Below are 22457 nucleotides of genomic sequence, written 5' to 3'. Positions count from 1 at the left end.
TAGTAATTAACCAACTATTACTTGTTATCACCTGCGTTATCTGAGGCCTAGATAAGCTTTTGGGAACGACAGCGAGAGCCAAGCAGAAGGTAATAGGGAGGAGGTGACAGTGAAGGTAAGACGTGGAGGGTGAAATAGGCAACAGAGGAGACACACTGATGGGTAGACTGGGTGACTGGGTGAAATAGGTAGAGTAGAGGCTGGAGACGTGGGGAGGCAAGGTGGTGGAGAGTTAAGAGAGGGAATTAGGTGAGGTGGTGTAGCAGGTGGGGTGAGGTGTTGGGTGTGTATTGCGTGCCGTGAATGTTTGATGGGGGATGTTGAATGTGGTGGTGAATGGTGTAGTGTGTGTGTGTGTGTGTGTGTGTGTGTGTGTGTGTGTGTGTGTGTGTGTGTGTGTGTGTGTGTGTGTGTGTGAACTAGTTGGGTGGTGGGGTGTCCTTTCCTTGTCCTCTGTAAATTTATCATGAGGTGTAATCTAGCCACACTACGAGTCACACACATCCCCAACACTCCCCCTCCTCCTCCTCCTCCTCCTCCTCCTCCTCCTCCTCCTCCTCCTCCTCCTCCTCCTCCTCCTCCTCCTCTTTCTATAAGCCTGTCTACCCTGACCGGACGACCTTCTCCTCTAACCCTTCTCTTCTACTGTTCTCTATCTTATCTACCTTCCTCTTTTTTTATTCTTTTCACTCACCTTTTTTCTCTACTCTTTCCGTTCTCTCTCTCTCTCTCTCTCTCTCTCTCTCTCTCTCTCTCTCTCTCTCTCTCTCTCTCTCTCTCTCTCTCGCTCTCGCTATCTCTCTTCTACATTTTCTTCCATTTCTTTATCACTCTTATTTTCTAATGTCTTGTCTGTCTCTCTTTTTCCCTTTTTTTTTCAGTCTTCCAGTTCATATTTTTCGTGTACTCTCTCATCTCTCTCTCTCTCTCTCTCTCTCTCTCTCTCTCTCTCTCTCTCTCTCTCTCTCTCTCTCTCTCTCTCTCTCTCTCTCTCTCTCTCTCTCTCTCTCTCTCTCTCTCTCTTCTAACCTCTACACACAACCTTCCTTCTTCTCTACGTATACTTTCCCTGACACCCTTCTACCCTCCTTCCTCTCCTACCCTTTCTACACCTACACCTAGTACACCCACCCCCCTCTCAACACTTTATATAATTAAGTTGAGCCACTCCTCGAATTAAATGGAGAAGAGTAACACTAGATTTTTTTTTTTTTTATTCCTGCCTTGTGCCTTCATTTTTTGTTCTTATTGTTATTTTTATCGTTATTTTCTGTCTTTCTCGTTCTTTCGCTCAACAAAGATGGGAAAAAAAAAATATTGTGTGACTTATTTTCCGACTTGTTTACTCCTTCTTTTGTGTGAGGTTACGTTGCACCACACTCGCCACTCGCTCCTTCCTTCCAAGTGACCAACCACACAATTGCATTACGTCTGGGGGCATCATTTCGAGGCGTTCTTGCAAGTGGTTCTGTCTAGGAGTGGCTTTTCCCCGTCTCTCTCTCTCTCTCTCTCTCTCTCTCTCTCTCTCTCTCTCTCTCTCTCTCTCTCTCTCTCTCTCTCTCTCTCTCTCTCTCTCTCTCTCTCTCTCTCTCTCTCTCTCTCTCTCTCTCTCTCTCTCTCTCTCTCTCTCTCGCAGCATCCAAGGAGAGACAAAGATGAGGAAGAAAGTGTTTGACGAGAATAGTGTTTACAAATTGTAGTGGAAGAAAAATATACTGCCGTGTGTGTGTGTGTGTGTGTGTGTGTGTGTGTGTGTGTGTGTGTGTGTGTGTGTGTGTGTGTGTGTGTGTGTGTGTGTGTGTGTGTGTGTGTGTGTGTATGTATGTGTGTGTGTATGTGTGTGTGTGAATGTAGTAAATGTTAAAAGTGACTGTAAATGTTAAGTGGCCACAAGAAGAATTGTGAACTTCTGAAGTTTGAAGAAGAGGATGTTAAAGATAATAAGACAGGAGGAGGAGGAGGAGGAAGGAAGCTTCTCTATTTGTTAGTCAGTCATTGAGTGTGTGTGAGTCTTTTATAGCCTTGATGAGTGTAACTGCTGAGTGTAAGCCGACCCTCAGTCTGCTGATCCTCCCAAGTGAAAAAATTAAGCGAACAACTGTCACTTGAAACCATCATGATAGTGGGAAGTTGTTTTTGTTGTTGGTGGTGATGGTGGCGAGGAGAGAAGGGTGGTGATGATAGTGGTGATGGTGATGCCGCGGGAGGAAACAGTGGCCGGCCAGTTACTGTCGAGGATAGAGTCACTTCAGCGCCGGATGGGCATAAATCACGACCGCCGATGCTGGCAGACGTATTGACTCAGGCAGTGCGGAAGACGGCGGCCGGCCACTGTTGCTCCTAGTTCTTCCAGCCACCCCCCTGCCGCCCCTCTCACGTGCCGTCCCCTCGTCAGAAGCGCAATTATCGTTAAATATATCAATGAACATTTCTTGGCGGCGGGTAGTGTATGGGAGTCGTGGCGTGGCAGGGTGTGGCGCTGCCGCCGGGACTCGCTGGCAACTCTCGACAGCGGCCGAGACGGAGACCCGGGTTGAGCTGCCCCGCCAGGCTCCGGCAGGCGGCAGTCGTGGCTGAGAGCCCGTGAAGTTAACACCGCCGGCACCAGGCGGGAATACCTGGCTGCTACAGGTGCTGTGTTCTGGTCCAGGCTCTCTCGCTTCACTACGTCGCCGCCGCCGCCACCGCTGGTTGTATTTTGGTTTTTGTTCACCTCTAGTGTAAGGAATGTCTTGCCGGGGTGCGGGCTGTGTCGGGGAGGTTGGCCTGGCCCTAGCCAGACTGTTATGATGTTGCACGTCATCTCTTAGGCAAGTTTGAGAAAGATGCATGTTATTGAACTGGCGACGCTTTGGTGATAGTATAAAACTTTGCCCCTCGAAAGTGTTAAAAGAAAGCAGCTGTGATCTTTTTGTTTCCACCCGTCGCTGTTCGCGCTGTGTGTTGCAAAGCACAAGTGTGAGTCGTGAGCATGAGTCGGCGGGAGTCAGAGCGAGGGAGGCGTCGTGGCCCTAACCAAGCGATGTTTTTCGACCAAGAGTGGCACCCGGACCAGTGCGGCTGTACGCAGTGCCACCACGAGGAGCAACAAGTCCTCAGGCAGTTTGAGAATGAGATAAACCGTCTGGAAGATGAGGTGCAGAAGGCCAACGTGTTCACCTCCAACACTCCCAGACACATCGAGGAGTGGCCGGCTGAGGGCACGGCTTCGGATGGAGCCTCTGGTATGCCAGCGAAACCTGCAGATGTTCCCCCAGCCCCGCATGACCCACACCTGGGCCCCGCCACACTCCCAGGCCAGACAGAAAGCCGGGAGAGGGAGGAGAAACGTGACTCCGAGGATACACAATGGACGAGGCAGCAGGAGCAACAGGGGCGCAGCAGCAGTGAAGCAGCGACCACTCAGGCAAGCGAGGATGACGTGGGGTTGTCGTTCGCCAGGGAAATGTATCAACACTACCAGGTTCGCCACGTCATGCATGAACACTGGCCGCCGGAACGAGCGTTGGGGGAGTGCGGGGAGGACGAGCTGCACCACTACTCCAACGGTACCATCCACCGCCAGCCCTCGCCAGACGACACCTGCGAGGAACACAACGCCAAGAACAACAACAACAACCACAACAACTACCGCAACTGTCATCATTCCCCGGGCAAAGGGAGAGGTGGTGGAGGAGGAGGGGGAGGGGGACGGTTCACCTCAGCCAACCAGGAACGGTACAACTCTCTCTCGGCCAAGAAAAACAATCGAAAATTTACTCAAGGCCTTAAAGACACCATAAAAAGAAGGTACAAAACACTGCACCCTTTAGACCCCAAGCTTTGGTCTCCCACGCTGAAGTAGACATTCCTGTATCTCACCCGTGACTCACCCTCTCCCACGCTGGCCTCATCCTTCCTCCCACAGTCACGCCAGTAGAACCACCACAACCACGAACCAGGGACGTGTGTGCACCGCCCTGGCAAGTTCCGTGTTGCTAAAATGAGATTGGCGGTGTATGAAGTAGGAGCCGATCCCAGCATTCCCTCGTCACTCCCTCCAGCTTGAGTATTCTTCCTTCGTCATGGAGGAAAAGCCGCTCAAGTACTGCTGCCCTAGATGCTTGTTGCCATAGCTCACGGTGGATAGATGGCCAGATAGCTCGCCGCGCCGCCGTAGTTGTGTCTGCTTGCAAGAAAAACGGGATGGTAAATAAATCACTGAATTCCGTGCGAGTTGCAGCAAGACGCAGTGATGTTTTTATAAACGAAGGCATTTTATTTATTATTTTTTTGTCTTATTTTTTTATATTCAAGTGCTTCGTGTTTGCTAGGCATCTCCCACTTTAAAAACTCACGTACCCTCAGATATTTTCATCACGATTTCCCTTTAAAAAGATGAACTGCGTTTTAAAAATCCGCGTCACCGCATGAATGATGAAATAAGTGAACCAGGGACTCACACACACACACACACACACACACACACACACACACACACACACACACACTCGCTGGGAACTGACTCACTGACTTTTATTTCTGTGTCTGTATTTGTTTGCTTTACATCGAAACTCGAACGCGTGTCGCCCATGATACATCGCAGTTCACTCGTCCTCACGGCTGGCGGCGCATGTAGGGCGGGGATGGAAGGGGAAGAGGAGGGAGGGGATGCAGAACTGAAGGGAAGGGAAGGGATTGAAAGGGAGGGAACCTGGTACCATATACGTAACTTAGTCGTGTGTGTGTGTGTGTGTGTGTGTGTGTGTACGTGTTGAGAGGAAAGGTGGTGAGTGTTGTTACGTGCACAGAAACACAAGTTTATTTTTATATGTATGGACTTGTTTTTGCTGTCGACGTGGTGTATTGCTCGCTAGTAAGTCAAGTAAACCCGTGACTGTCGATTCCATATGTGTTCTCTCTCTCTCTCTCTCTCTCTCTCTCTCTCTCTCTCTCTCTCTCTCACTCGTTAAAGAAATAGCAAAGCAGATTAACTTTCTCTAATCTAAACTGGTGAAGTATGTAAGCCACCAGAAACACGTGCCAAAAACCAGTGATTGTGAAGTAGCTTTTATGTAGCAGTGAGGGGATTAGTCGATTAGCAACGTGAGTACCAGTGGCTGTGTGTACGAGAGATTGAGGACATATGAACCTTCCCTCCCTTCCCCTCACCCTTCCCCTCACTGCCCCTATGCACTCCCCCTATTCCCACTATTCAGCTTCCTCTCCATACTGTACCTCCAGCCCGCAGCTCTATACCCAACGTCCTCTGCAGCCCACAGTACACTCCCCCCTATTCCCTTTACATGGTTGATAAAGAGGGTTTGTCCTGTTTGCCTTTTTTTTGTATGGTTATTCTTCTTTCCTTTCCTTATTCTCCTCATTCGTGTTCCTTTTCCTTGTTTAAGGGTTTTCTTGTTTTGTTCTTTCTTGCATTTCTTCTTTCTGTTTGTTGTACATTGTTTTCTTCCTCTTTTTTCTCCTTCCATTTTTCCTTCTTCTTTCATTCCTTCCGTCCTTTTTTTTCCTGTCTTCTTACTCAACCACTTCCTTCTTTTCCTTTATTGTTCATCTTTCCTCTCATTAATTCCTGTATTCCATTCTTTGTTTCCTCATCTTCTTTCCACCCATCCTTCCTTTCTTCCTTTGTTTCCTTCTTCTCTCCTTCCTTCCTTCCTTCCTTCCTTCCTGCCACAGATTTGAGATTGGGTATCGGAATACATGCAATGGTCCGCTCCGTTCCTCTTTTCTTTTCTTTCTTTTTTTACTTTACATCCTCCTCTTCCTCCTCATCCTCATCCTCATCCTCGACTTCCTAACTTCTGCAGCTTCCCCTTGACCACATCCTAATCCCCAATGTCTTCCTCTCTCGACCTCATCTTCTCGTTTCCTTCCCCAAAGAACGCCTTTAAGGGACAACAGTTTGGCGGCAACAAGCTGCTATTGAGACGGGGGTTTTTCGTCCCAGGGAATGCAGGAAGAGAAGGAGAGATAGTAAAAGGGATATAAAGAGGAGGAGTGATTGTGAGAGGTGAAGGTTGCCTGTTGTGAGGGCTTGGGAAAGAGAGAGGGGGAGAGGGAGGAGGAAGAAAGATAAGCGATGGAAAGAAGATGAAAGGAAAAGAGAAAGAGCTGGGGAAAAATCATGAAAGAAAAGCGGAATGGGGGGAATGGAGAAGTGCAGTCTAGTCTCTCTCTCTCTCTCTCTCTCTCTCTCTCTCTCTCTCTCTCTCTCTCTCTCTCTCTCTCTCTCTCTCTCTCTCTCTCTCTCTCTCTCTCTCAGCTTACGAATCACGGCATCTGCATGATAAGAGAGTTTCCTGCATGATTCAGTATTTTATCTTAAATTTGATTGCGGTTCAGTGGCGTCGGTGAAGACTCGTTTTGGCGAGGACACAAATTGAGCCTCTTGATTGAGTGGGTCTGGGTCTCCCTCTCGGTCTCTCTCGGTCTCTTGGTCTCGGTCTGGGCGCTGCAGGAGGGACGCGGCGGGTAAGGGGAGCAAAGGTAAGCTGGAAAAATGGCAGGGTATCATAAAATGTTCATATAAATTGTGGCGTTTTGGGGGATACACGGAAAAAGAAGAAAGAAAGAAGAAGAAACTGCAGTAATTTTTGGAATATGCTGGGAGTATGATAAACGCGCCTAGGGAAGTGGTGGACGTTGGAATGAAAAGAAAAGGGGGCGGGTGGTTGTAAGTGTAAATATAGGACGTGTGTGTGTGTGTGTGTGTGTGTGTGTGTGTGTGTGTGTGCTAAGATATATGAATACACACACACACACACACACACACACACACACACACACACACACACACACAGAAACAAAGAAGAAAAAGGACAATAGAAGAAGAAAAAGATACAAGAATATGAGCTTCCTTGTAAAATGTGAAAGTAAAACAGTGTGATACGTTTTTAAGCGGTCAGCCGTGTTAGGTCGGGGCGATAAACAACCTGCGGGCCACGAGCGTCTGATGTTTGGCACTCTTGGATTATCAGTGCTAGTGCAGACTTTATGGCGCAGCTTTATGGCGCGGACTCCAACCCGTCCAGTAACTCTTGAGCCCGTTAGATGAAGCCTGTAGTTATTGCATTAGTTTGAAGGTTTAGTGTGTTTTGATCTTGCTTTATGAAACTTGTATATCTTTATCACCTTGTTTATTGGTTTGCTTATTTTTGTTCAGGTATTTGTTGTCATTGTTCTGTTCTACGTAAGAGGAGGGAGGTTCTGGTCAAGGGTAACAATTAAATATCGGTGGAAAGAACGCCTCTTTAACTCTTTCAATACTGGGACGCATTTTTACCTTGATTTTTTTATATGATTAGACGATTTTATTTGCAATACGAAAGGTCTATAGAGGTCAGAAGGTTAATAGCCAGAGTCTTCGCTGTTTTAATCCCCCACATAAGTTTCTGAAGCTGTATAAAATCGCCAAATAGTAACCAGAATGAATATGGAAACGCGGCATGATACTGAAGGAGTTAAAAGTACTACAAAGAATATTCAAGAGGATTATCTAGAATTGTGTAAAGGTGTCTTGAAAAACATAGGCGCGTAATACAAGACAAGCTGCGAAAACCCATCAAGCTTACACGTGGCGGACAATGTATAGTTGATGTGAACTCTGAACTTGCTCCGTGAAATCTGCGCTTTTTACATCAGCTTGGTCTTGAGTTCAGCGTCAGTCTGCCTCGGACGTGCAATATAAAATCTATAGTTCTTACAATTCCCTTTATTATTGTATTGGTTAGGACTTGTTTCCTTTGAACTTATTCTATTAAACTTGTATTTTTCCCCATTGATTTATTGTTGTATTATTCTAGTATTAGTTTAGACTTTATGAAACTTGTATTTTCTTCCGTTTCTGTCACATCATTACCTCTGTGCTGTTTCCTTTGACTTGCTCTATGAAACGTATTTTTCCCTTATTTATTATTTTATCACCATGTTGTTTACCTTTAACCCCTTCAGTACCATGACACGTCTTCATATTTATTCTGGTTGCTATTAGGCAGTTTAATACAGCTTCAGAAACTCATGTGGGGATTAAGATAGTGAAGATTCTGTACCATTAACCTTCTGACCTCCATAGAACCTTGCTAGTATAAATAAAATCGCCTAATCGCACCCAAAACTCATGGTAATAATGCGTTCCAGTATTGCAGAGAGTTAACTTTCTCTATGAAGCGTACTTAGCTTGTTTTTGCCATGTGTTAATTATTCCATTAGTGTAGTGAGGGTTCGTTTGCAGCATATTGTGTGTGTTTTGTAATGTTACACTGCACGCGATTATATTTAATTTACAGTCCTAGAGAGACTTGAGTTTGTATCATATTACCAGTCTTTTTGCCTCACCTTTCTCATTGCATTAGTTAAGCGGGGGATAGTTTTCAGCTTCCTGTGGATCATTTGTAAAGGAGCACTAACTCACGATACACGCCACCTGCTTTTTACTCAAGTGATATTTTGTTTGAGCCATTTTTAACCCCTTCAGTACCGTGCCTTGTTTTCATATTCATTCTGTGTACTATTTAGTGATTTCATACGGATTCAGAAACCTATGTGGGGATTAAAAATGGTAAACTCTCTAGCCATTAATCTATTGACGTCCATATCATACCCAGAAAGTCATGGTAAAAATGCGTCTCTGTTTTGAAGGAGCTAAACTAATTTTTGACGTACAGTTGCGATTTTTATGCTTTTCTGTCACGTCGGGTTTAATTTCCCATATATCCAAGGTAATATATAACGTTACATTTCCTTTCCATTATCATCTAGTTCCCTATTCCATTCGCTTTTTGACTCAAGTGAAGTAATACCCAAATGGTGACAATCAGGGGTTCGAATCCTGTCCACGGTCCGAGTGTAGATTTGGGCTTCCTTACTCGGGGTATCAGTTCTCTAGCGGCTGGACTTTCAGATCGGAGGTATCCAAAAAAAGTACCTCCTTTAGCCCATAAATTCCCGTGAAAAGCCCACATGGTATAAAGAAAAAAGTGAAGGTAAAGAGTCACCAAGATTGTAAGGAAGTATAAATGAAATAAGGCTTCACACTGGACTGACGGGGACATGTGACTGTGTGAGTGTGTGTGTGTGTGTGTGTGTGTGTGTGTGTGTGTGTGTGTGTGTGTGTGTTTCGCTTAGGATTTCTGTGACTTTTACGACGTGAAGAGAATCGTGTGTTGATAAGAAGGAGGGAAGCGTTTGTAAATACCGTTTGTCTGGCTTAGAATAATGAAGTGCGAAATGTCGAGTCGTGCTTTCTCTCTCTCTCTCTCTCTCTCTCTCTCTCTCTCTCTCTCTCTCTCTCTCTCTCTCTCTCTCTCTATTTATTTATTGAAGTCATGTGATCGCATAATATTTGCTTATTCACGGACAGTGTGTGTGTGTCTGTGTGTCTGTGTGTGTGTGTGTGTGTGTGTGTGTGTGTGTGTGTGTGTGTGTGTGTGTGTGTGTGTGTGTGTGTGTGTGTGTGTGTGTGCGTGCTTTATGTAACCTAACAACTTGCGTGCTCAATTACTAAGCTTGTTGGTCAATATTGCCTTACATAACAAGCTTCGTAAGGCTTCTGGCGGATTCGGTGTCGGCTGAGTACAGAGCCGACTCAATATTTATGCCGGAAAGTCTGCATAACGCAGACTTTCTTTTTTCTCTTTTTCTTTCTTTTTTTCTTTTTTTTTCTCTCTCTCCTTTTGTTTTAATGTCAATCGCTCTCCCCTCTCGTTCTCGTGTTTCATGCCTTTTCTTTCCTTCCTTTTCGCTCTCTCTCTCTCTCTCTCTCTCTCTCTCTCTCTCTCTCTCTCTCTCTCTCTCTCTCTCTCTCTCTCTCTCTCTCTCTCTCTCGTGGCATTCCTTTGTTGTGCTTTTTAATCAGTGTTATCATTATTACGTCGCGAGTGTCATGTTTGTTGTGAGAGAGAGAGAGAGAGAGAGAGAGAGAGAGAGAGAGAGAGAGAGTCACACAGTACATTTTCTCCGTCCATACATGCAAATAATGTAGAGGGGAATAGAAAATGAGATTCACTAGCAAATAAAACACAGGACTCACGGAGGGAAGCAAGGAGGTGTTGAATATTCCAGGAAGGGCGAGCTTTGGGTGAAATGTACCGTACTGTGTCACAAAATCCTGTAACATAAGACCCCTGTACCGTACTGTGTCACAACACCCTGTAATGGAAGACCCCTGTACCAGCCTATGCATTTTTCATGAGTAGGTGATAAACGATAACTTCACCACGCCCTGTAGATTCATTTTGTTATCTTTGTTGTTGTTGTTGTTGTTGTTGTTGTTGTTGTTGATGTGTAGAGATGTTTGTAATGTTAAGAGGATGTTATTTCATTGTAGTTATTTATTTATTTTTTCTTTTGTCTGTTTATGAAATGATGCAAAAATTTTCCTCCTTTGTTTGTGAGTTATTCTCTCTCTCTCTCTCTCTCTCTCTCTCTCTCTCTCTCTCTCTCTCTCTCTCTCTCTCTCTCTCTCTCTCTCTTATTTAACATTTATTTCAGACTTTTTCCTCCAATATATTAGATAATTTTATCAGTTTTCCTCTATTCACCATTCACTCTGATCTCACAATCTCCCGTATTTACCAGTCACTGCAGAACATTCTTTCCTGTTTTAGTAATCACTCAAAACCTTTCCATATAATATTTTACCATCAATATTTAGTCATTTACACCAAAGATTCAGTTTCATATTACCCAAATCTCGTTGTTGTTGTTTTTTTTTTCTGTAGAGCCATGACGAGGAACTCAAGGTTGTTATTAGCATGGGAAGTGAGTGAGACGAATAAGGGAGATGAATAAAGAGGTGTGTGGTGGAGTGGTGTGGTGGTGTAGTGGTGAAGTGTTAGGACCATATTCAGAAACACCTCTCTCTCACCGCAACCATTTTTAAAGACTACAGAGTTCGTACGAGTATTTGTTCTGTTGATAATGCAGAAAACTTGTTAATATGTCACTAGAATTACAGAAACATCCTTAAAAACCTGTGTCACTTCAACTAGAGACCCTTGAAAATAGAAAAAGCAGAAAAATGCAGAAAACTTGTTAATATGTCGCTAGAATTACAGAAACATCCTTAAAAACCTGTGTCACTTCAACTAGAGACCCTTGAAAATAGAAAAATGCAGAAAACTTGTTAATATGTCGCTAGAATTACAGAAACATCCTTAAAACCTGTCACTTCAACTAGAGACCTTGGAAATAGTGACGGTGCAGCGTGGAAGTGTTTCAGAACATTGGTCTTGGTGTGGTGTGATGGTAGAATGGTGATGGTGGTGGTGCTTGTGGGTGCTAATGCTGGTGTTGTGTCGACAGGTTGGCCGCGCTCCAGAAGAGTGGCGAGGATGGCTGGAAGAACAGAGTCAAGAAGGATGATAAAGACTTCAACTCCAATGTCACCCTCAGGCCCAAGGTAATGCATCGGCGTGTGTTGGAGGCAAATGTTTGAAGCGACGTATAAGTTGTTTGGCGGGAAGATTGATGTGGTTTCTTTGAGCTCCTTCTGTCATGTAAAAGAGCTCTCTGTGATTTTACATTCTTTCGTAGTTTCTTTTTCTTAGTTTTTTTTTTTTTTTTTTTGTACCAAACTGAGTAAGAGAAGTATATTAGTTAGATGAGTATGATTTTTTAAGCTCTTGCCTCATGAAGTTTACATTTTTTTGTGTGTGTGTTACATAATCATCCCCCAAAAAAACAAAGAATTGTATAGAGCAGGATTGGATTCAGTCTTATGGCATCAGGTGCTTTTCTTAGGAGAGTTTGTATTCTGTTCTGTGGAAGATTTATCATATCAGATTAGATTATTTTGAATATTACTTAGATTACATACTTCCATTGACTTTATCTCTACAAAAGACATTCATATTATCTGTTCTGATGTTGGTCTCTGTGTGGTCCACATTAATGACCCACAAATCTGGAGAATTATAATAACAGAATAGAAATAGAATATGTATATCAGTTGTTTTCTCTATAAGGGATCAAGTGTTCTTTTTCCTGCATTACTTTCTCTACATGTGATCAAATGTCCCTGTGCAGCCCTTGGGTGGCCACCGGGAGCGGCCGGTCAGCCTCATGGACAGAATGTCGGCGCTGGCCACGTCCTCCCAGCAGTGGAAGGGCCGAGTCACCCAGTCTGATGCCACCAAGTTCACGGTGGCACACAAGATGGCCTCGGCATCTACCTCGTCAGTGCCAAGCCTCGTCAGTGGGATGAGTACTGGGGTCACAAGAAGCCCAGAGCAGTTGCTGACCCCGACAGGAAGTCCTCACCTGGAACGCAAGAAGAGGTCACCTTGTCAGAAGATTTTCAAGAGCAAAACTGGAGGAAATATTCCTTCACTCGCGAATAAGTCTAGTCCATCCAGCCCAAGGAAGAACTTCAGGCGCAGCATTTCCACTCCACAGGACAGTGAGAGGAAAGGTTGGTGTCTGTGGCATTGAGCTTTCTTGAATGGAATGCCACCAATATTACTTGCTGTTTCAAGATTTATCTCATGAGCTGGAGAAAAGATTGATCTTAAATTAATTGTTAATACCACTTTTTTACTTTTTACTTTTTCAAGAAGTATTTGATAATCTCTGTCTTATCTATTCATGTCAGGACAGCCCCATAAAGAAGTGTCAAGACAAAACCACATTTTCAAGCTTACTAATAAGGTTATCTTTGTGTTCCCAGCTGAGGCTCCCGAGGGCACCAGTGTGTCCGTGCCACAAGTTGATGATGACTCCTTCAACGCCTTCTTCAGTAAAGTTCCGGACAGCGTGTCACTCAATTCAGAAGACGCCCCAGAACTCAACGAGGCAGACTTTGACCACATCTCCGTCACAGCCTCCCAACTGTGAGTCACGGCTGCTGTTGCTTCCTGCTCTTTGTACAGTTCATTTGTGAAGGAAGACTAGATGCATGTTAGTCTAAAGTTTTATTTCCTTTTTTTTTTTTTTTTTTTTTTTTTTTTTTTTTTTTTGTGAGGTTTTAAGGAGTAGTATATTTCACAGACTAGCACAGTTGCTTCACTCATATGTAAAAATTATGTCTGCTTTCACAATTTTTGTTGTTGCACCTTATATGATATGTAAACAGACACAAACACATGGGAAATGTCTATTCACTTTCTTGCATTGCATGTCTTAGCAAACAAATGGACGATGATGACTTGTAAGTGAATGAGTTTGTTTGTCATATTACTGTATAAGCTCAAACATAAAAGGAGTAGTTTGATCGAAAGGAAGATTTATACAAAAGGTGTTTAAGAAAATGTAAAATTCAGTTAAATCATGATGTATATTCCATCAGTGATATACTGCACTTAAATGTGGAATGGATGTGTTTAGTATAATCCAAGCACATACAGTATAATGATTCATTGTGTTGTCACTTCAGACCATAATGAACACTTGATTCCCTCAGTGTGGTGAAGAGGCGCAGTGTGCGTGTCGCAAGGCGCCAGGTGGCCTCACGCAATCCCCTCAAGGCACTGGCTGCCCGAGAGGACATCAAGTCAGAGTATGTGGAGGTGAAGATGGGCACAGGAGAGAAGGAACTGCGCAGGATGAAGGTGGAAGAATGTAAGCACACCACTTGAATTCAAAGTCATCATGATGTCAAGTTTTAGCCTTTAGATATTAATCTGTGAAAAATACTTTCTAGTTATCATACATGATATTAATTTACATCATGTCTCAGTCACTGATGGTTTTATTGCCCTCATTGATAAGATAAAGAGGACCAGACCATTAGTGAATTAAGTAATACATGAAAAATCCATTTCAGTGTCGAAGAGTTCATCACTGGCTGTTGAGGCGCTGGCTGGGTTAGCATCAAGAGAGAACTTCTCAGCTGTTGCTCTGAAGAAGGTGGAGAACAGCCCAGTGGTGCGGGAGATGCCGCCCTACACGTCTCTCATGCTCCTCCATGTCAAGGGCAGACGACACGCCCAGACCCGCCTGGTGGAGCCCATCGCCGCCAACATCAACCAGGGCGACGACTTTGTCCTCATCACACCGTCAGAAGTGAGTGGTTTGCTGGAGGTTCATTAAGCAAAAACCATAATGTGTCACTCTTGTAAAAATTTCCTGTGTCCTTCTGACATTGTGGAGATGAGACTAGATAGGATGAAAGGATAAGGATGTAGGAAAGGATGCTCTTCCTTAATGATAATAGAATGAACACTTTTCTGAGATGTCTGTCTGTCTTCTCTAACACACTACTGTATTATCATTGTATTTGTACTAAAGCTGCAACCTGATTTCAGATTTATCACTACAAAGGAGAGTTTGCCAACGTGATAGAGAGAGCTAAGGCTGCAGAGATTGCTCAATACATCCTGCAGAAGAAGGACATGGGTGTGGCTTCAGCTACAACCATTGTGGAGGTTACTGAACACTCTCCAAGTTCAAGAAAAGCTAAATTCTGGAAGCATCTCGGTAAGTTACAAAATTCTTGAATAAATTTTTGCAAAGATTTGTGTCATAAGGAAGTTGAAATCATTCACAGCACTAAACTTACTGTACAGTATGAAAACAAAATGGATATATAAATGAAAATATTCACTGAAACAAACACTTTTTTACTAAGAATTCTGTTTGGATACTTTGATAAGAAAAAGAGACTACCATCCTATAAGAAACACTATGAAACTACATTACTATTATGATATTCAGGCGGTGATGAGAAGAGTGAGGCCAAGCCAGCGGGTCTCCCTGAAGAGGACGAGTATGTAGAGGCAGCGCTGGTGGCAGCCAACAAAGTGTATGAAGTTCAGGAAGACTCACTTGTGCCTCTTCCTGACTCCTGGGGACAGATGCCCAAAATAGAAATCCTCTCTTCCGATAAGGTAAGCTTTTTCCTGAGGTGCTAAATTACCAGATAACCCCTGTGTCCGTTTCTTCATTATCACTCATACAGCTTTGTGTGAGCAGTACAAAATTTTAATGGGGAAAGAAAATATATGAAAGGAAATTCAATTTAATTTTCAAAGCACCTCATCAATTATACTTTTCATGGCATTTCATTGTTATCTCTGAAGGTGTTGTTCCTGTGATCTTCCTATTTTTTATTGATGAGTGTGTCACTTGTCTACTTCAGTACATGCATTGTCTTAAGTTGTTCACCAAGACATCAACAGGGAACCAACCACCTCAATACTAAACTAATAGATCCTGAATTAAACTGATCTGCTTTCTTTGGAACACTGATAATTTTTCTAAAGAATTTGGTTTTGTTGTAGTGTTCAGCCTGATTCTGAGTCAACATGGCAACTCTTCTCCCTAACACAGGTCTTGGTGCTGGACTTTGGCTCAGAGCTCTACATCTGGGCCGGGAAGCGTGGCTGTGGGGACAACCGGCGGATTGGAGTGGCACTTGGAAGGGAGCTGTGGGAGGAAGAGTATGACTATACAGAGTGTGACATCAATCCCATCACACCAATGATGCCAATGTCAAAGGCAAAATTAAAAGGTTTGTATTAATTATGCTTAAATTGTCTTATTGGAAGTGCATTATATTGTCTGGGAATGTCATAGTCTTACTTTTACATTGTATTTTCATTCTTGTGACGTATGTTATCTTTGTTGTGCATTGTACAGGTACCCGGCCAGACTGGGGGTTGTGTGCCAAACTTACGGAAAATGTTGAAACTATTCTCTTCAAGGAGAAATTCATTGATTGGCCAGACCTTGCCCAGCAGTCTAGGATAAAGGTGAGTATTGCATTATTTCTATTTTCTCCATTCTCTGGTGCTTGACCTCTCACAACTCTAATGTGTGGGACCTACAATGATGTGTTCTTAATGATACACATCGTTCATAAGTGTTCATGTGTCCTGTAATGTTCCCCGGCTGGCACTCACCACATTGACTTGTTCTTGTGACAGGAAGTGAAAAAAGAACTGGACCGCTACGTGGCTCCTGTGTGTGAACTTCAGCCATGTGATGCCAAGATGATGCTGGAAGAGTTGCCTCTGGAGCCTGACTTGATTCTGGAAATGTCCCACCTTGGCCGGGGAGTGGAGTACTATGATGAAGAGGTGTGCTAGTGGTGGTGGTGGTGGTGGTGATAGTGGTGGCTCATGAACCAGACAAGCATGTGCCACACTGCTTTACTTTCCTTCATGCTCTTCTCTGTGTCCTCTACACACCGCTATGCTGACTCTACTGCATCAGTGACCATATAGTGTAGACCTGTGCTACTCAAGACTTTAATATAAAAACTGAAAAATTTCCTGTGCCTTCTTGACTTTAATTATTGACTGGTACCCACTGCTGAGCAGTGGTTGGTTCAGTGTTTGTAAATCAGCTACTGCTAGTCAGTGGCCAATCACCTGTAGATAGCAAGAGGCATCTTCTCTACCACCGCATATCCAGTGAAACCCTTCAGGCTAGCGCCATCTTCGTTTATCTACTTGGTGTACCTTGCTTGCTACTGGTAACCAAACACTACCAGTCCTAACCACAGTGGTGACTCCCTCTAACCCTTGCCGGCCTCACATGGTCTGGTGTGGAGTTAGTACCACTTCAAGTGCATATCCCTCCCCTGTCCCTCTTTCCAACCCTCAACCTGGTTACCTGTGCTTTGGTGCCTTGTAGACCAACACATTTTATTTCTTCCTTTACTGCACTAGTTATTCTTCTCTTTTGCACATTTTCCTTTGTTTGTCATCATCAGGACATGCTTATTTGTGCCAACTTTTGTCTTTTGTTAGTATTTTTTTTCTACTTTTTCCTATTGAATTTTCTCATTTTCATTTTAAAACTATTTTTAACAAAATATTTTATTAAATGTGTTTTTTAAGCATAGTTTATGACCAAAAAATCTTCTTACTAATTAATTTACAAATTCTTTTTAATATTTTAAATGAGTTTTCATTGAACTACACCAAGTGTCCTTCAGTGTTTGTCCTTCATCCTTTGATCCTCAGCTAACCACCCTTTACTCCCCTTCCTCCCCATACTCACCGGGTCACCTCACCTGTGCTGCTGGTAACACTGCTCACTGCACCGGCAACAACTCGCTGCTGCTATATTTGTACTGCCTTCAAAATTTGGTGCCGTCTTCGCAAATCATCTCTTAACGGATGGCTCATTAACTTGCCTCATCATTGTGGCAATCTGTGTGTGTGGCGGTGACAACCTCAGGAGCGCCGGCTGCTGAGCATATCCACCAATGACTTCAAAGTCTGGCACGTATCAGAGTATGGCAAGGTGCTGATGAGTGAGACCTCCCGCTGCCACTTGTTCACCGGTGACTCTTACGTTGTCCGCTGGTACTACCATGTGACTGCCACTGGCAGGACACTCAAAGTGAGTATCCTTCTTGTGTGTAACAGATTTCACATCTACATAGTTTAAATTCCAGTGAAATTCAACTCAAAATGTTGTTTCTTATCATTCTTTTGTCTGCAAATTGCATGTCTTTTAGTAGCCTATCTTTTTTTCCTTGATTTCTTCATAAAAGACTTAACAGATTTATTGTATTCCTTAGAATACTCAAACCTGAACTATAACTTTCCTCACCAGTCTCTAACAACAACATTAAACCTTTGCAATGATTCCAGGGAGAGCCATCAAAACACAACGTCACTGGCAGGTCCCGAGTGGCATACTTCTTCTGGCAGGGGCGGGATAGCTCTGTGTCAGATAAGGGTGTGTCTGCTCTCATGACGGTGGAGCTGGACGAGGAGCGCGGCCCCCACATCAGGGTCTCCATGGGGTCAGAGCCACCAGCCTTCCTCAACCTGTTCAAGGGAGGACTCATCGTGCATCAAGGACATCAGGACGAGGAACATGAAAATAAAGACTGGAGGATGTTTATGGTTCGAGGAGAGTTGGAGAACGAGGGACACCTGGTTGAAATAGACGTGAACTCACAACACCTGAGGTCTCGAGGATGTCTTGTACTGGCCAACCTGAATACCGGCGTCATCCACCTGTGGCTTGGTGCAAAAGCCCTTAAGGGAACGAGAGATGTAAGTAAATATTTTTCCCATGTTTGATTACATCTGGCAAGTTTTTTTTTTTATTCTTTATTATTTCACATCAATGAGAAATTAATGACGTACTTGTTTCTCTTCAGGTTGGGAACACCACAGCACAGAAGCTCATGGAAACACCAGACTCCAGCATAGGATGGAAGAGCTCTGCTACAAAAAAGATCAAGAAACAGTATGAGGGTGCAGAGTCACGAGACTTTTGGGAAGCCTTTGGAGGATCTAAAAACAACCATTTCTCTCTCCTGGATGATGAACATTCTTATGACTGGACACCAAGAATTTGGCATCTGGAGGCAAAACATGATTCATTCCAAGCCACAGAAATTACATGCAGCTACAGGGCAACCTCCACACCCAACCCTCTGCCTGTGTTGCAGTCAGAACTCTACTCAGCAAAACAACCAGGTACGGCTCATGGATAGTTATAATAAGCTCCAAAATGTGCTTCTTTGTGTAACTTTATCACCAAAGTAATGATAGAATTGCTTTTAGATATCATAACTTAAGTATATGAAGTTGTAGACATGAAAATGATTCCCAGAGGTATTCATGAAAACACTTCCCTGCAGCATTGTTCATGGTGGATAGCGGGCACCGAGTGTGGGTGTGGCAGGGCTGGTGGCCGGATGAATCGTCTGATGGAGATGAGTTTAGTGCTACTGGATCTGCCGTCTTGAGATTCAACTTTGCCCGTCGAGCTGCACTACAGACGGCACTCAATTATTGTCAACTTAAGGCAAAATCTCAAGCCAAGTCTCTGGCAGCAAAAAGCTACAAAAAGGTTAATAATTGTGTCCCGTCACAAACTTTTTTTGACACCATAATCCTTCCATGCATTGGTGGTGAACTTTAAGATCCAGAAGAGATTGAAAGATAAAGACTAAAACCTGGTATCCAATTTGCATCCATGATTGTTACTGAATTTCTTTGCTTTTTTCTCCCCAGACTGAAGTGGAGGTGGCAGCAATAGAGCCACAGCTGGTGGTGGCTGGCATGGAGCCTTCAGAGTTCACTAATGTCTTCCCAATATGGACACCTAGACCTGATGTCATTGCCATCCAAGAGAAGGTGTGTTGTCTCATGGATGCTAAACAGTTTCTCTACTTATACCAGTAGTACTCTTCCTTACAGCTAAATCTTTGGTTGTGGAGGTAGATGACAAGATCCATCCATTTTTACTCATTTGAAGAAGACGAGTGATTTTAACGCAAGATATCTGATGAAGCGACACATGGAGTTGACTCACTAACCTGACTGTGGTGAGAGAATCCGTATGGGGGAGTAGAAGTTGTGTTGCTGCTCTCCTGTAAGGATACTCTTACTGCTGTCCAGGACACTCAGCGGCCTCTTGTCTTCACAGTACTGGATGTAGAGGAAAGAAAAATTTATGGAATGCTGTTAACTTTCATCATTGCTAAAGTTCTTTGGTTTGTTTGTCAAGAGATGTTGCTCTGTGTATAACATGTATTCTTAGGTCCAGTTACAACTTAAAGACTTATTAACTGATACTTTTTGTAGTGTATTTTACAAAGAATTCTGAATATTGTGATACTGAAGATAGTATGCAGTAGCAGTGTTATACTTTGATGTCTTGAGATGGAGAGTTATGTGTAACTAATTGACATAAACTTTATTGCCATGTTTAGAATGTATGTGAATGTAATTTGAATTAGCATATGATTACATTGTATTTGAAATTTGCACTTTAAGAGTTAATGATGTATTTTGTGTAATGTTTTGTTTGACTATATGTTTTTTGTTGTGTTCCAGCCTTTGCTAGATTGTCATTTCCTTTGAGAATATTGCAATCTTTTGTAAGTCTCATAGTTGTGCTCTAAGTGGCTTCCTTTCACTCTTGTAGGAGGGTCGGTGGATGCCGGGTGGCCAATACCTGGTGGATGATATCCTAGCCCAGCTCTCCCGCACCCGGTATTCCCTGGCCGAGCTGACCATCAAGCCACTGCCTGACGGGGTGGACCCGCTGCATCTTGAGGTGTACCTCAGCCCAGAGGAGTTCACTGAGGCACTAGGAATGAACCAAGATGAGTTTTATAGCTTACAGAACTGGAAACAGACAGAAATAAAGAAGAAGGCAAAATTATTTTAATAATTATAGTAATTGTCAGTTTGTACTGACCAGGGAATCTTTACAGAGACAGATTGGTTTTTGATAAGGAGGTCAGTGAGCAAACATATATTTATTTAATGGGTATTTTGTACGAAAGTATATGCATATATATTTATAATTGGGAACTGCTTTATATTGATGTGCAGATTCACAATGGTTTTAAGCTTTAACTCAGATTTATTTATACATCTGTGTGTTTTTTTATGGAAAGTACTTCACACTGACACATTTTACGGTTCTTCCATTTCACTGGTAAATTGAACGGCAAGCTTCCCCTGAGCTGGAAAAATTTACCTATGAATAAATAGGTTTTGTATTTTTGTGCACAAGGCTTTTTGTAGCAACATGGCAGTGTTGGTGGGGATGAAGGGCAGGGGAGGCTCTGGGCTCCCCTCCTGCTTCCCCTCTCTCCTTTTACTAATGGCAACTGATCTATGTGCCTTCTATATGCTAGCCTGCATTTGTATGCCAAACTTTAGTATTTTTTGCAGTTTCACCTCGGTAAGGAAACATTTGGTGAATTTTTGGAACACCATCCAGTTACTGTATCTCCCAGGCAACTTTCACCTCCAGTAGTGGCCTGAACCAAACCAAAGCAGCCTTACTAAGGACAGAGTAACTTTTGTGGTAGGCCTTCAAGCGATAAAGAAGGAATTTGCTCTCACTTTAGGTTACCATCCCACTATTAAGCTTTTTTGAGGTGATGCCTGTGCCTTGCTTGTACCTTGGTTCTCCCCGGCGAGATCCACATCAATTACTACCAGGAAGTAGTCAGAATTGTCGTCAGTCTAGTCCCATTCATGATCTAAAACATGTATGTAGTTGGGAGGTCTGACCTTAGAAATTCCACAATTTTACCAGCATCCTTTGCAGATATCATCACCAATAAGAGTATTATAGGGCCTGCTTGATCTATAGAGTATAGATTAAGTAGGACAGCACAGAGCTTATTTTCAAGTGTTGAGTTCAGCATCAACAGAAACGATGCCGTGACTGTCCCATCCTTCAGCCTTTCTGGTTAGCTTGTACATACTCTAGGCATTTGTAGCCTCTCTACCTTTGACTTTAGAGAAAGAATACACCATTGTTACTCCTACAGGTGGTTAAATTATCATGTAAATATAAAGAACCTCTTTTGTAATTTTGCTACTTACCCTGTAACTTGTACAGACCGCTACCTTCCGTGGTGCCGGCCAGTGTATTGATTTGTGGCCGGCGACACCACCCCACCCTCTGATTTACTGCTAGGTTAGTGATTCTCATGTGTGAAACTCTGCTTGGTTTTGTGATATTTATCATGCCTAATGAAACCAAGTAATGAAGTGTTTATTTTGCAAGCCTATAAGTGAGTTACATTTTAAGTAATGAAAATAGCCTTGTAAATTTGGATTACTTAAAACTTTTTGACCGAAAAATGTCAAAGTTTATTTATATAAAAGGATGTTTTCAGCTGTTGCACATCATTCTAGTTTACAAAGTGATCCTTCTCATTGATCCTGAGCCAATGGTCCGGTGACAGGTGTGTTGTAAGCCTGTGAGGTAATCCTTCAGTATTCTGGCTAACATTCAGTAACTTCAAGGGTCCAAATCTTTCCCATGATCATTATTTATCCTCACGTCATTACAATGCTCTGTCATGAAGGAACTATTTGTCCATTCAGGTTTCAAAAAGTGTCCAACAGCATTGAGTTGCCAAATGCATCTGCTCAGTAGATATTCTCATGTATTTTATCATACTTTTTTATGTAATTAATTTGCAGTTTTCTTAAATTCTACATGAATTGTACATAAAAATTTATGTAATTTATGCTAAATATATGTGTATTTCCATATTCTAGTTTTACTCCTTCTCTCTCATCATTAAGATTTGTAGTCATTTGTCGAATAGCCACCCATAATACTGGTGTCCACCTGGCTAGCTGTGGGAGCAGCGGGGTGGAGCGCCACTCAAGTTTGAAGGTTATTGGGACACTAGCTATTAGTGGCACAAACTAAGGTCACCATGGTTACATCTTGCTAAATGTCATTCACCTATATGACCTATTGTTGTGGTGCCAGTGATCAGCCACAACAGTGAGAAGATTGATATTGACCCTACCCACTCCCTCTCTTATCTTTGCTTCCTCCCAATCCTCAAACTTATAGGGTCTGACTCCTCCCTCTATATCATCTTTGATCCTTCCCGCTCACTTACGTTGCACCTCTACCCTCCTCTCACTTCTGACACCTCCCACTCTTTCAAGCACTTCCTATTTCCTCTGGCATCTCCCACTTCCTATGGCACTTCTCCATTCTTCTAATACTTTTCTTGGCCCTCTCTCTCTCTCTCTCTCTCTCTCTCTCTCTGACATGTG

General features: G+C 43.2%; 1 protein-coding gene across 2 annotated transcripts; it reads left to right on the top strand.

The window, feature by feature from the left end:
• Positions 1-2539: 2539 nt before the first annotated feature.
• LOC123508111 (supervillin-like) lies at positions 2540-21933 on the top strand. Of its 2 annotated transcripts, none has more exons than XM_045261594.1 (17): positions 2540-2690; positions 11302-11398; positions 12025-12409; positions 12665-12827; positions 13397-13554; positions 13760-13998; positions 14241-14412; positions 14650-14822; positions 15265-15445; positions 15574-15686; positions 15861-16013; positions 17122-17286; positions 17541-17951; positions 18059-18380; positions 18545-18756; positions 18921-19043; positions 19837-21933. In XM_045261594.1, the coding sequence occupies exons 3-17, from the start codon at positions 12061-12063 to the stop codon at positions 20080-20082; spliced, it is 3180 nt and encodes a 1059-aa protein (XP_045117529.1). In that variant the 5' UTR covers positions 2540-2690; positions 11302-11398; positions 12025-12060; the 3' UTR covers positions 20083-21933. The 2 variants fall into 2 exon arrangements, with proteins under 2 accessions (XP_045117529.1, XP_045117528.1); XM_045261593.1 differs by lacking the exon at positions 2540-2690 and adding an exon at positions 2890-3789.
• Positions 21934-22457: the final 524 nt, after the last annotated feature.

The sequence above is a fragment of the Portunus trituberculatus genome, chromosome 24 (assembly GCF_017591435.1).
Source record: "Portunus trituberculatus isolate SZX2019 chromosome 24, ASM1759143v1, whole genome shotgun sequence".
NCBI lineage: Eukaryota > Metazoa > Arthropoda > Malacostraca > Decapoda > Portunidae > Portunus > Portunus trituberculatus.
Note: the sequence above shows the minus strand (reverse complement) of the source record. Positions and strands in the feature narration are given on the sequence as shown.